This window comes from Australozyma saopauloensis, chromosome 6, assembly GCF_035610405.1.
Source record: "Australozyma saopauloensis chromosome 6, complete sequence".
In the NCBI taxonomy this organism is placed as follows: domain Eukaryota; kingdom Fungi; phylum Ascomycota; class Pichiomycetes; order Serinales; family Metschnikowiaceae; genus Australozyma; species Australozyma saopauloensis.
The window spans coordinates 173,632-185,678 of NC_086136.1; the positions used below are offsets into that span (position 1 = coordinate 173,632).

At 44.2% G+C, this 12,047-nt stretch overlaps 4 protein-coding genes and 1 non-coding gene across 5 annotated transcripts; 1 reads left to right on the forward strand and 4 right to left on the reverse strand.

Moving 5' to 3' along the window:
• Window positions 1-121: 121 nt before the first annotated feature.
• PUMCH_004654 (uncharacterized protein) lies at window positions 122-1,426 on the reverse strand (the record flags this gene model as incomplete). Its single annotated transcript, XM_063023582.1, has 1 exon — window positions 122-1,426. One exon carries the CDS (start codon window positions 1,424-1,426, stop codon window positions 122-124), a length of 1,305 nt encoding a protein of 434 aa, XP_062879652.1.
• A 972-nt stretch (window positions 1,427-2,398) lies between these two features.
• PUMCH_004655 (uncharacterized protein) lies at window positions 2,399-5,641 on the forward strand (the record flags this gene model as incomplete). The annotated part of the gene is made up of 1 exon (XM_063023583.1): window positions 2,399-5,641. The coding sequence occupies one exon, from the start codon at window positions 2,399-2,401 to the stop codon at window positions 5,639-5,641; it is 3,243 nt and encodes a 1,080-aa protein (XP_062879653.1).
• A 98-nt stretch (window positions 5,642-5,739) lies between these two features.
• On the reverse strand, window positions 5,740-8,751 carry PUMCH_004656 (uncharacterized protein; the record flags this gene model as incomplete). Its single annotated transcript, XM_063023584.1, has 1 exon — window positions 5,740-8,751. One exon carries the CDS (start codon window positions 8,749-8,751, stop codon window positions 5,740-5,742), a length of 3,012 nt encoding a protein of 1,003 aa, XP_062879654.1.
• Window positions 8,752-8,987: 236 nt separating this feature from the next.
• On the reverse strand, window positions 8,988-10,001 carry PUMCH_004657 (uncharacterized protein; the record flags this gene model as incomplete). The annotated part of the gene is made up of 1 exon (XM_063023585.1): window positions 8,988-10,001. One exon carries the CDS (start codon window positions 9,999-10,001, stop codon window positions 8,988-8,990), a length of 1,014 nt encoding a protein of 337 aa, XP_062879655.1.
• Window positions 10,002-11,777: 1,776 nt separating this feature from the next.
• PUMCH_004658 lies at window positions 11,778-11,851 on the reverse strand. Its single transcript has one exon. It is a non-coding gene; the product is annotated as a tRNA-Val (tRNA).
• Window positions 11,852-12,047: the final 196 nt, after the last annotated feature.

Here is a 12,047-nt window from a genome sequence, read left to right on the forward strand (position 1 = left end):
TTTATTTCTTTTATTCTTTGGCCGGATACAAGAACCCCATTGGCCCAATACATGCATCTTTCCATTCAGCACACCTTCATCTCTGATTCCCATTTGTAGCATTCCACGCATCATTTCTGCTTTAAAACAAAGGAGTTTTTGGCCGACATTGTCCTGCCACGCGTTGGTCGTAGAGTCCGTGCGTAGGTAAACCAACCACTGTGTCACATTCATCAACGAGGATCGGAACGTTTCCAATACGCGAGTAGAACAGATCCTTGCCCGACTTTAACTCTGGAAATTTTTCCAAAACTTTCTTTTTGTAATGTACATTGTACCACCTGAGAAAATAGGGCTTGTCATAATTATCGCCGAGTCGAATCCACCAGGTGTTCGCAAATAAGTGCCATTTACTTGTAATTAAAACCTTAGCATTCCGATGCTCTGCAAGAGGTGGCTGTTTTGATAGTTTGAAAATTAGTTCGTTATCTCTCTTCTTGACCTGAAACAAGACCCCTACGTAGTTCAATTGAAAGGGGGCAACATCATCGGATGAAATGTACTTCTGAATCCTCTCCATGGCCTGTCGCTCGAATTTGGCATAGCTCCAGTGGTAATTTTTGGCAGACGATAGAGGATAAACCTGTTCATATAGCCACTTGGCAATCACTGGGTTGTTAAATTGGCGCCATTGTGATGAAGGCAAGGAGAAAGATATTGAGCAATTCTTTGTATTAAACACATACGAATGCTGCTTCACGTATGTGTCGAATATTTGTTTTTGAGTATTGTAACTTGCAACCAATGCCTGAATCTGTTCCAAAGTAGCCGATAATTGCTCGCGAGATACCGCCAGAACCTCTGGACGGCTTCTCTGTATTTCTGGAACGTATTCATTGATCATGTACCGAAGTTTATTGCGTTGTGTTAGCAGAGTATCAGTGTTTGATACGTCTTCAAACCACGTAACGTTATTGGTTGTGCAAAAGTCCCTGATATCTTTCTTTGAGAATTTTAGAAGTGGCCGTAAGATCTGAATATTTTCTTCTGGCGATTGAGGCGGGAGTGGCATTGTAGAGGTAGATGTAAGGCCAGCTAACCCAAATATGGTAGAGTTCATCAATAGCCGCTGAAGAAACGTTTCGAGACAATCGTCGAAATTGTGAGCTACAAGGAGCGTATCTATATCCTTTGCAACACAGATTTCTCGTAGTTTCTCATACCTGAGAGTTCTAGCTACTTCTTCGAAATTGCTCATGGTTTGGGGATCATTGCGGTACGAGAGGCGACCCACAAAGTGGTCAACGTTCCATTTGCTTACAACGGAACCTACTGCTGTTGCCTCCTGAGCAGAATTGGCTCTGTAGGCGTGATCGATGGTGGCTGCAAAAACACGCAAGTTTGGGTTATTGCGGCGGCTCTGGGCAAGAAGATATGTCAAACACATGGAATCTACTCCACCGGAGAGTGCTACAAGTACCTTTCGGGGCTTTGAGCTGTCGAAACATCTTGAGAGTTGATCTGTGAATGTACTTAGGTTTAACTTCATCTATAAGATCGGCTACAGGACTATATACGAGGATTTAAGAGAGTGAGGAGGTTTAGATGGTTATACATACGCTGGAGAGATAATTCAATTAGTCAAAAAAAGCGACTTTGTCGTTAGGGTTTGGAATTAGAAGAAGTAGGTGTAATCTGGGGTAATGAGATGGGCTAGCTGAACTGATAAGAATTTGGACAAGATTGAAGAAAAAATCCATGGAATTTTATAAGTTAGCACAACTGTCTTAGGAATTCTTCTGGAGCTCTATTGAAAGTGGTCTGGAATGGATTTGGTCAACAGTGAGGAACTAGGCAATACAAAGCTATCGAAGGTTACTTATTCGAACTGAAGACAAACATTATCCTAAATAAATGATACGAAGGAATCTCTTCATACTGCTAGATGGGCCAGGTTTTTCGTGGGATGTTAGCACAAGCGACGTCTATTCTACCGCCAGACAGTTCAAGTCTGCACACTTTTCATGCAAAAGAATTGTCAGAAATCTGTAGACTGCCGCAACGCCAACCAAATCCAATTTTTTTCGATCACTGCATAAATCAAGAATGATTCATCATAATTTCTCTCATGAGTCAGATCCATACTAACTACCCATTCTCTATATAAGACGGCATCTACCACACTCAACATATTAGCCTATAAACAATCTGAAAGAAAGATTTTAGAATTTCCATTAACAAAAAACTAACAAAATAACACAGAATAACACACAAAAACATCAAAATACCCTTTTCCTCCTAAAATTCCCTCCAAGAACACCTGATCGCATACCCGCACCCGTGCCTCCCGTTTTTTTCATGTACTCACATTGTACTTGTGACTAATTCATCCCAACTTCTACCAAACCACACCACAACCATGGCAGAAGAAGGAGCCTTTTTCAACTTCCCCGCGGAGGAAGAGAAGGTCATTGCCCAATGGGACTCGCTCGACGCGTTCCAAAAAACGCTCGACTTGACCCAGGAAAAGCCCCGTTTCTCGTTTTTTGACGGTCCGCCATTTGCAACAGGAACACCCCACTACGGCCACTTGTTGGCCTCCACCGTGAAGGACATCATCCCAAGATACGCCACCATGAACGGATATCACGTGGAGAGACGTTTCGGCTGGGATACCCATGGATTACCTGTAGAACATGAGATTGACAAAAAGCTTGGAATCACCGGAAAGGAGGATGTGATGAACATGGGAATCGATAAGTATAATCTGGAGTGCCGTGCCATTGTCATGCGTTATGCTGACGAGTGGCGCCGCACCATTCGTAGAATGGGTCGTTGGATCGATATGGACAACGACTACAAGACCTTGTACCCCGAATTTATGGAATCCGTCTGGTGGGTGTTCTCCGAGCTCTACAAGAAGGATACCGTGTATAGAGGTGTTCGTGTGATGCCTTACTCTACTGGTTGTACCACTCCGTTGTCCAACTTCGAGGCTCAACAGAACTATAAGGATGTCAACGACCCCGCCGTCACCATTGGTTTCCCCATGTTGGACGACGAGAACACCTGGTTGGTGGCATGGACCACCACCCCATGGACCTTGCCCTCCAACATCGCTCTTTGTGTTAACCCAGAGTTAGAGTACGTTAAGATCTTCGACGAGGAGAAGCAAAGAAACTACATTTTGATGGAGTCTTTGTTGAAGACCTTGTACAAGAAGCCTGCCGCCGCCAAGTTTAAGGTTGTAGACAGATTCAAGGGTAAGGCCTTGGAGGGTGTGCACTACGTTCCTCCTTACGACTACTTCTACGAGGAGTTCAAGGAACACGCTTTTAAGGTCATTACCGCCGACTTCGTCACTGCCGACTCCGGTACCGGTGTGGTCCATCAATCTCCTGCCTTTGGTGAGGTCGATTTTGCCGCCTGTATGGAGCACGGTGTGATCACCCCCACTAGACTTCCTCCTAACCCAGTCGACGACAACGGTAAGTTCACCGCCAAGGTTACGGACTATGAGGGCGTCTATGTCAAGGATGCCGACAAGTTGATTATCAAGCACTTGACCGAGACCGGCAGAATGTTGCTTGCCACCCAGATTAATCACTCGTACCCATTCTGCTGGAGATCTGACACTCCATTGTTGTACAGAACCGTTCCTGCTTGGTTTGTCAAGATCGGCGACATCATTCCCGACATGTTGGACAACGTCGCTAAGACAAACTGGGTTCCAAACACCATCAAGGAGAAGAGATTCTCCAACTGGATCTCCAACGCCCGTGACTGGAACATCTCCAGAAACAGATACTGGGGTACTCCTATTCCATTGTGGGTCAGTGACGACTTCGAGGAGATTGTCTGTGTCGGCTCCATCGAGGAGTTGAAGAGATTGTCTGGCGTTCATGACATCACCGACATCCACAGAGAGAGCATTGACAACATCACCATCCCATCCCAAAAGGGTAAGGGACAATTGAAGAGAATCGAGGAGGTCTTCGACTGTTGGTTCGAGTCTGGTTCCATGCCTTACGCTTCCCAGCACTACCCATTCGAGAGATCAGACGTCTTCGACAAGGCCTTCCCTGCCAACTTCATCTCTGAAGGTTTGGACCAGACCAGAGGCTGGTTCTACACCTTGACTGTGTTGGGTACTCATCTTTTCAACAAGGCTCCTTTCCAGAACGTCATTGTTTCGGGTATTGTCTTGGCCGCCGACGGTAAGAAGATGTCCAAGCGTTTGAAGAACTACCCTGACCCTATGCACGTCTTGGAAAAATACGGTGCTGACGCTTTGAGATTGTACATGATCAACTCCCCAGTCTTGAGAGCCGAGACTTTGAAGTTCAAGGAGGAAGGTGTTAGAGAGGTTGTATCTTCCGTTTTGTTGCCATGGTACAACTCCTTCAAATTCTTCAAGGATGCTGCTGAGGTGTTCAAGAAGGAGAACGGTTCCGACTTTGTGTACGACCCTTCGTTAGTCTCTGAAAACGTCATGGACAGATGGTTGATGGCTTCCATCCAATCTCTTGTGAAGTTCATTCACGAAGAAATGCAAGCCTACCGTCTTTTCACCGTCGTGCCAAGATTGTTGACCTTGATCGACAACTTGACCAACTGGTACATTAGATTGAACCGTAGTCGTATCAAGGGTGACACCGAAGAAGGTGTTGAGGACACGAGAAAGGGTCTCAACACCTTGGCTGAGGGTTTGTTCATTTTGGGCAGATTGATGGCTCCATTCACCCCATTCTTGGCTGACGGTATCTACCAAAGATTGAAGGTATTCTTCCCAGCTTCCGAATTGGTGAAGTACAGTATCACTCCAGAGGCCAATGCTACTGAGTCCATTCATTTCTTGGCCTACCCTACCGTCAGAGAGGAGTTGTTCGACGCTGAGATCGAATTGGCTGTGGCAAGAATGCAAAAGATCATTGACTTGGGACGTAACATCCGTGAGAAGAAGATGATTTCTTTAAAGACTCCATTGAAGGAGTTGGTTGTCTTGAACTCCGACGCATCTTACCTCAAGGATGTTGAGTCCTTGAAGGGCTACATCACCTCTGAATTGAACGTCAGAAACCTTGTCATCACTTCTGATGAGCAAAAGTATGGTGTTCAGTACACTGCTGTTGCTGACTGGCCTGTTCTTGGTAAGAAGTTGAAGAAGGATGCCAAGAAGGTCAAGGCTGCTTTGCCAAATGTCTCTTCGGAGGACGTCAAGCTCTTTGCTGAGACCGGTAAGCTCACAGTTGATGGTATCGACTTGGTCAGCGAGGACTTGCAAGTCCAGCGTGGTTTGCTCGAAAAGGATGTTTCTTCTGGACACGAGGCTCGTTCTGAGAAGGATGTTTTGATCATTTTGGATGTTAACTCGTACCCTGAGTTGCAAAGCGAGGGTTTGGCTAGAGAGTTGATCAACAGAATCCAGAGATTGCGTAAGAAGGCCGGTTTGCAGGCAACTGATGAGGTTGATGTCCAATACAAGATTGTTAAGGACACTATCGCCTTTGAAGATGTGCTCAAAAACAACGAGGAGCTCGTGCTCAAATGTACAAAGAGACCAGTTGCCGAGTTCAACAACGCTGCTGAGGAGAAGATCATTATCGATGAGGAACAAAGCATCAACGACACTGTGTTCAACTTGAGATTGTTGAAGCTCTAGATTTATCACCTGTGTACTTCATAGAATTAATACCACCGTAATGAAATAAGTGAAGACTTGTAGTCATGAGTGAATTATATTGTATTGATACATGTAGTCTATTCTATTTTTGAGTCCTTCTGTAGCGAAAAGAAGCTGAGTCCAGCACCAGCAGCAATGGCAAGTCGAGAGTCTTCGAACTCTGCATAGGCACAGCACCCGGTATCGGCAACAGTTGTATAGGTGGCAGATTTACATTTCAAATCAGACGAATAATCCCAAACGCGGACAATCTGATCCACTGATGTGACAAATACCAGTTGCTCGCCGACATGGACTACACCCGTTATCGTAGCCGAAGCAGCTTTCTCGACGAAGGAAATTACTGAAAGCTCCAAAGCACCGGAGCTCGAGATCAGTAGTCTTGAATGCGTGAGTGCATTGTCATCACCACCAGTCAAGACATCCCATGTGCCAGTTTTCTCGTTGGCATGTATGGCAAATGCTTTGATTGCACTTTGGTGTAGTTGTTGTTTGACTATCGGCGCGGAAAATTCATTCAGGTCCGATGTGATACAAGTTGTGACATCCCAAATGGTGAAATTACCATCGGTAGCACCAACGCACACAAAGGTTTGACTAGCAGTGCTGAGAAATTCTATGTTGAGGAGACAGAATTGACTATAAACTGTTTCTCCAATTGTCAGAAATGAATTCGTGGATGTGTTGAATTGGAAGAGCTTGACAACGGAATTCGAGAAAACAGCAGCCACGAGGAAGCCCTGGTCATTTTTAATTGACGAAAAATCCATGATTCGAAGATCGGGGTTAACTCCAGACACGGGAAGACGCCCAATCTCCACCGCAGAGAATTGAGATTCGTCAAACCGATGTAACTTCCACACGATCATTTCTTCGTTTGCAGCAGAACTGATGAAGTGGTCTTTGTCGGCGAACTTCACCGACTGTAAGCCGGAAACATGGTTGTTCATTGTCCAAACGCACTCCATCTGGCCATCACAGTCAATTTTGCCAATCTTGATTGAAGCGTCCTCTGAAGCAGTCACAATGATTTTGGAGCCATCAATCTCGGTATAATCAGACACGGCGCAGCTCCTTATCTCTCTTCCGTGTGTTCCATTGGCCAAGAGTCCATTGCGTGGTAAAGAAAAACTCGGCATCCTAGCTTTGAGAACAAGGCCTGACTTGTTGATGAAACGAAATTCCATATAAGCTCCTCCCATAAGATCATTGAACCAATGCCTAAACTCCCAATGACGGCGGGCTCCTCCACAAAATTCATTAAGCAACTCGGTTTGATTAGTTTCATTCCACACGTAGAACAGAGAGGAACGGAACCCGTAAAGTAGAAGGCTCTTCTCGTAAACAAAACCGCCTTCAACCGAGCCTTTATTGAACTTGTTTTGAAGGATAATCTCGTGGCTCAACACATCTTCATGGCATTTAATATGGAAGTAGAGATACGTGCCATCCCTAACCGTAAGAAGCACCACCGGAGTGTTCCCATTTTCAAATCGGCCCACAGTGGAGAGAGAGGTAATTGTGTCTCCGGGGCAGATTTTACGTATTAAGTAGGGTGGAACAAGGGGGGTTTGTGAAAGATCATAAACAGCCACATTTGCGTGACGAGATCCCACAAACAAGTAATGGGAACCGGAATCGAAATGGAACGACGTGGGAGTAAATGAGCAGTCAGTTGGTTTGGGAAGTTCAACTGTGGCCACTACTCTGGGTTTCTCCGACACAACATCTAATTTCATAAACACAAAAGGGGATCCTTTGACCGGGCTATCTAGCAAAAGATGCATCTCAATTTCTGTTGTGCGGCTCAAGACATTGATGATCTTGTAAGATTTTTCTGGCGGCGGGTGATACCACTCGGTCGACACTTCGTCCCCCTGATTGATCATAAGAACACTGCCGGATTTTGTCACTACCACAGCCGTCTGGCGTTCGTGACTCTTCAATGAGACAAAATCTTTGATAGAAATTTCGAGGTCGACCCATGCTGAACGACTGGATTCTATGCTAAAGACCCTCCCAGCGGATGATACCACGATTGTCTCATCTGCCATGGGGATACTAGCAAAACTCTTGATGTGCTCATTATCTTCGACCTTATTCATGCCGTATCTTTCAATGTGATCAAACTCAAAGATCAACGGGTCGTTGTACTCTTCATCTGCATCAAGGAGGCGAACCTTTCCGTCGGCCCCGCCAGTAGCTAGCCGCGGTCTCATAGCATAATTAGAGTCACCACTCCATATATGCTTTCCTTCGTGGCAGTGCTCAAATGTTTTGATGCACTGCAAGGTACTCTCTCCGGTATAATTCCAGATTCTGGTGGAACAGTCTTCTCCCATGCTGACTATTTGTAGGTTACCCGTCAGCGATTTTCCAAACAGGAGCGACCAGATACGAGATCCGTGGCCCCAGCCTGACGCAAGCAACTTGCCATCGGAAAAGGTAAATGCTTTGATGGACCGGTCGTCGGAGCACGAGATTATGTACTGTGCATCTTTGTCGATCTTCACGGCGAAAATGGAGCCCTCGTGGTCCTTCAACAGGTGCACGATGTTGCGCGTTTTGAGGTTCCATATTATAACACCGTCCATGACTGTTCCTGCGGCCACATAAACGTCGCCTGTGGTTGTCTTCGTGATCGACCCCGAATAAAGAATGGATTTCTCACCACAGTGCACTGTTTCGGCCACGGAGAATGGCAGTATGTTGATGTCCACAACTAAAACTACATTGTGCGAATTCAAAATGGCCACTTTTCCGGGCTCAATGAACTCTACCGCTATGATCCATTCATTGATCGCTCTCTCACGGATCTCGTCACTTTCCATTGGAAAAATGGCAAAAGACCGTCCTCCACTTACCGCTAACGTATTAGTTTTTTCGCAGATGGCAATAGAATGGATCTTGTTGCGTTTAAACACTCTTTTCTGCCATATAGGCGGATCGCCCAGCTTCTTGGTGTGAAATAGCTTTAACACAGGGCCGTAGCCCACCAAAAGATGATCGCCATGAAACTTGAGTGCAGTAACAGGACCATAGTGATTGATTTCCTCGAGGAGCTGCTCATTACACGAATTTATAGACATCTTTAGTGATAGCTAGCCACTAATTAGAAGATGTGGTACTGCACAAAAGCTGAAAAGTTGATCTTAGTGTCGAAACTGAAATGTGCATAAATGTAAATTTTTCATTTATGATCTGGCTTATTGGCATTTACATATAAATTGATGTTCACGCTGTCTATATTGTGTACATAAGGTTGTTGGCTTGGTAATGAGCAGAGGAAGGGTCCCTATACTTAATCAACGGAAGCACTTCTTATTTACAATCTGGGCTTGTTCAAAATTTGCGTGAGCGAGTCCACCACGGTGGTCTCCAAATCAATGAGTGGGAATCCCAAGATAGCCTTCGTCTTGTCGTTCACAATCTTGCACATCTTTCCATTGATCTCCTTACCCTTTCCTGGCTCTCCCACTGGAACTTTGCCCTGCAAAGACTTGACGTCTTTGTTGATGATGTCCAAAATGTCTTGGCCGCAGAACCTGCCTGCGTTCATCAACAAGCGCTCGTTGGCGATGTCCTTCTCGAATGCAACCAAATGTGCTTTGGCTACGTCTCTTACATCTACATAGCCACCAACCACTTCAGGCACAGGCAGCTCGGGAGTCAATTTAAGGAAGCCGTTCAAGATCTCAGAGGAAGTGTTCAAGCTCTCCTTGAGCTCGGAATCATAGGCCTGTGGACCGAATACAAAAGATGGGTTTACGTAATTGATGGTGAAGTTAGGCTTCTCATCCTTGACAAAGTCCCATGCAGCCTTCTCGGCAAAGGTCTTGGAACCACGGTATCCCAAGCGGTTATTGGTTTTAGACTCCTCCCAGGTGGTCTCGTTCCAGGTATCTTCGTTATTGGTATGGTTAGGATCAGTCTCTTTTGAAGCAGTCGAAACCGCAGCATAAGACGACGTCACCACGACCCTCTTCACCTGCGGAGCAAAATTCTTAATTGCTGCAAGTGCATTCTTGGTACCATTGACTGCAGGCTTCAACAATTCCTCCTCTACATTGGTGGCATTGTAGTGGAATGGCGAGGCCGTATGGAGAAACACCGTCACCTCGGGATGTTTCTTCAAGGCATCGTCGAACGCACCAGCTTTTTGGACATCCTCGACGACCTCGAAAGTGAATTGACTAGAGTTGAAAAGGGATTTAAGGTGTTCTCCCTTGGAAACAGATCTTACACTTCCTACCACATTGTAGGATTTGAGAAGAAGGCTTTTGACAATGTGTTGCGCAATGAAACCTGTTGCGCCCGAGACAAATACGGTAGTGGTCATGATCAATTGAGTGTATGAAAGGGCAATTAAGAAGAATAGAAGTGTATGGTTGCCAACTATGGGGGGAGTACCCCGGATTATATAGTCGCATCTGACGTACTGTGGATTGGGACTGTAGAAGTGCTGAATCGGGAAGTAGGCGCCGGTTTGTACTGCCTATTGTGGATACGCTAGCGAGTGGATGCTATTAAAGATGCGAGGGAGACAGTGCTTAATAATGAGGGAGTTTCGGATGCAATTTTTTTTTTTTCTTTTGCTTTGTGTATTTCGGTGATTTAGTTAGCGCAAGTGTACTGGTTTGATGATCATTGAGTATTTGAATTCTCTTGTAAATAGGGTTTTTATAGTTTTGAATTCGTCAATTTAGATGAAATTATGATATTGATTTATTCTGTTGGATGCTATCATGGCTCAGTTCTGGGCGACAGCTACGGAGAATACACAAGTTGTCTTGCTAGTAAAAGAGGCGACAAATTAATTGGGACACCAGTGTAAATTGAAGTTTAAAATTATTGGCTCAAGTTTAGCACATAATGCAAAAAAATTAATTCGGTGACTAGGCTACAGCTGTTTTTTTCGCGGTTTGTCTTTTGTTGCCATTAAGCCCCACGAGGAACAAAACAGAAAATCGAAGTATGCTACTCGAAAATGGAGAACAATTTATTTTCGCTTCTTCTAATAATTGAAGATTTGAGTCAGAATTTAGTTAAGAATGTCTTGCATTTACTCAAATGACTCTGATACCAGCACAAACTCGAAAGTGTTACTTTGAACCTCAGTCATAATTAGGCTTCTTCATTTACTGGAACTGATTTCGAACCAAGTGAGACTCGATGTCTAGAAATCATAAAATAATAAAGCAAATCTTTTAGTCCTAACCCAGAAATAAGGTATTATGCACGAGGAAATCGCTACGGTGGCGTCTCTGTTGAGTCTGTGCGTTTTTTTCTAAAGCTACATACTTGCGTCTGCCTACGAAAAAAATTTTTTCTCTCTTTACTGGTAGCTAATTAACACAATGCATATTTCCAGAGCCAATAGATATCTATGGCGCATTTACAAATGCTCTTTATTGACACCATGCTGCTGGTTAGCAGGCGATTTTATATGTACTATATGTGGTGGCCCTAGTATATCCATCTTGCTAAGGATGAAGTTAAAAGAGCGCCCCGGCGTCTTGGTGGTACCAGAGTAGCTCAAAGATAAAGTTGAACTTATGTAGCTGTATTGTCAAATACAATCGTGAATGCTTTGAAGGTGAAGTAGGTGGCGCTTGAGAATTGATCTTGAATATTCTTTATGTTTGATTGATTTCTAATGTTAAATCTAGATTAGGCATGGGTTTATCACAGTCCCTTAGTGTTGTTGAAAGCCAAGTTATCTTGCTTCAAATGTAGCTCTCTTTCTAAGAGTTGGTAAAATGCTTATCAGTGAATCCAACTTTGTAAGACAAACTGGTCAAACAGAAATAATTCACGCATAAGTATTCAAAGTGTCTCCTTGTCAACGTGCGACTCTAGACTGGTCCGCTCATCGAAAACAACTACTATACTTTCCATTTACAGCCTCTAATATCTAAAGCTTTTTGTCCAATCACAGCTACTTTATTCCATTATAAATTTATCCTTTCCTTCTTTGGTGTTCCGAATGCCTGCTTATTATCGAGTTGCCAATCGATCCATTGCTCAAAATCAGCTTTTGCAAACACGCTCCAACAGAAAATATATAGATTGATCGCAGTTTTGGCAAAAAACGAAATTAAATCGAAAAAAAGAATGATTTCGCCCAGGATCGAACTGGGGACGTTCTGCGTGTTAAGCAGATGCCATGACCAACTAGACCACGAAACCACTTCTTGTAAATCGAAAATGATGCTTTATTATATTATACATTCTTGAGCTCAATACTAATGTTTGTTCAAGAATATTGATTTATACAATGGGATCTTACTACTGCCCATTTAGGGAATTCCTCATACCAGTAGTTGTAGTTTTGTAGAGACATCTCTAATTGCTCATAGATCGGCGAAAAGGGTAAACTGAATTG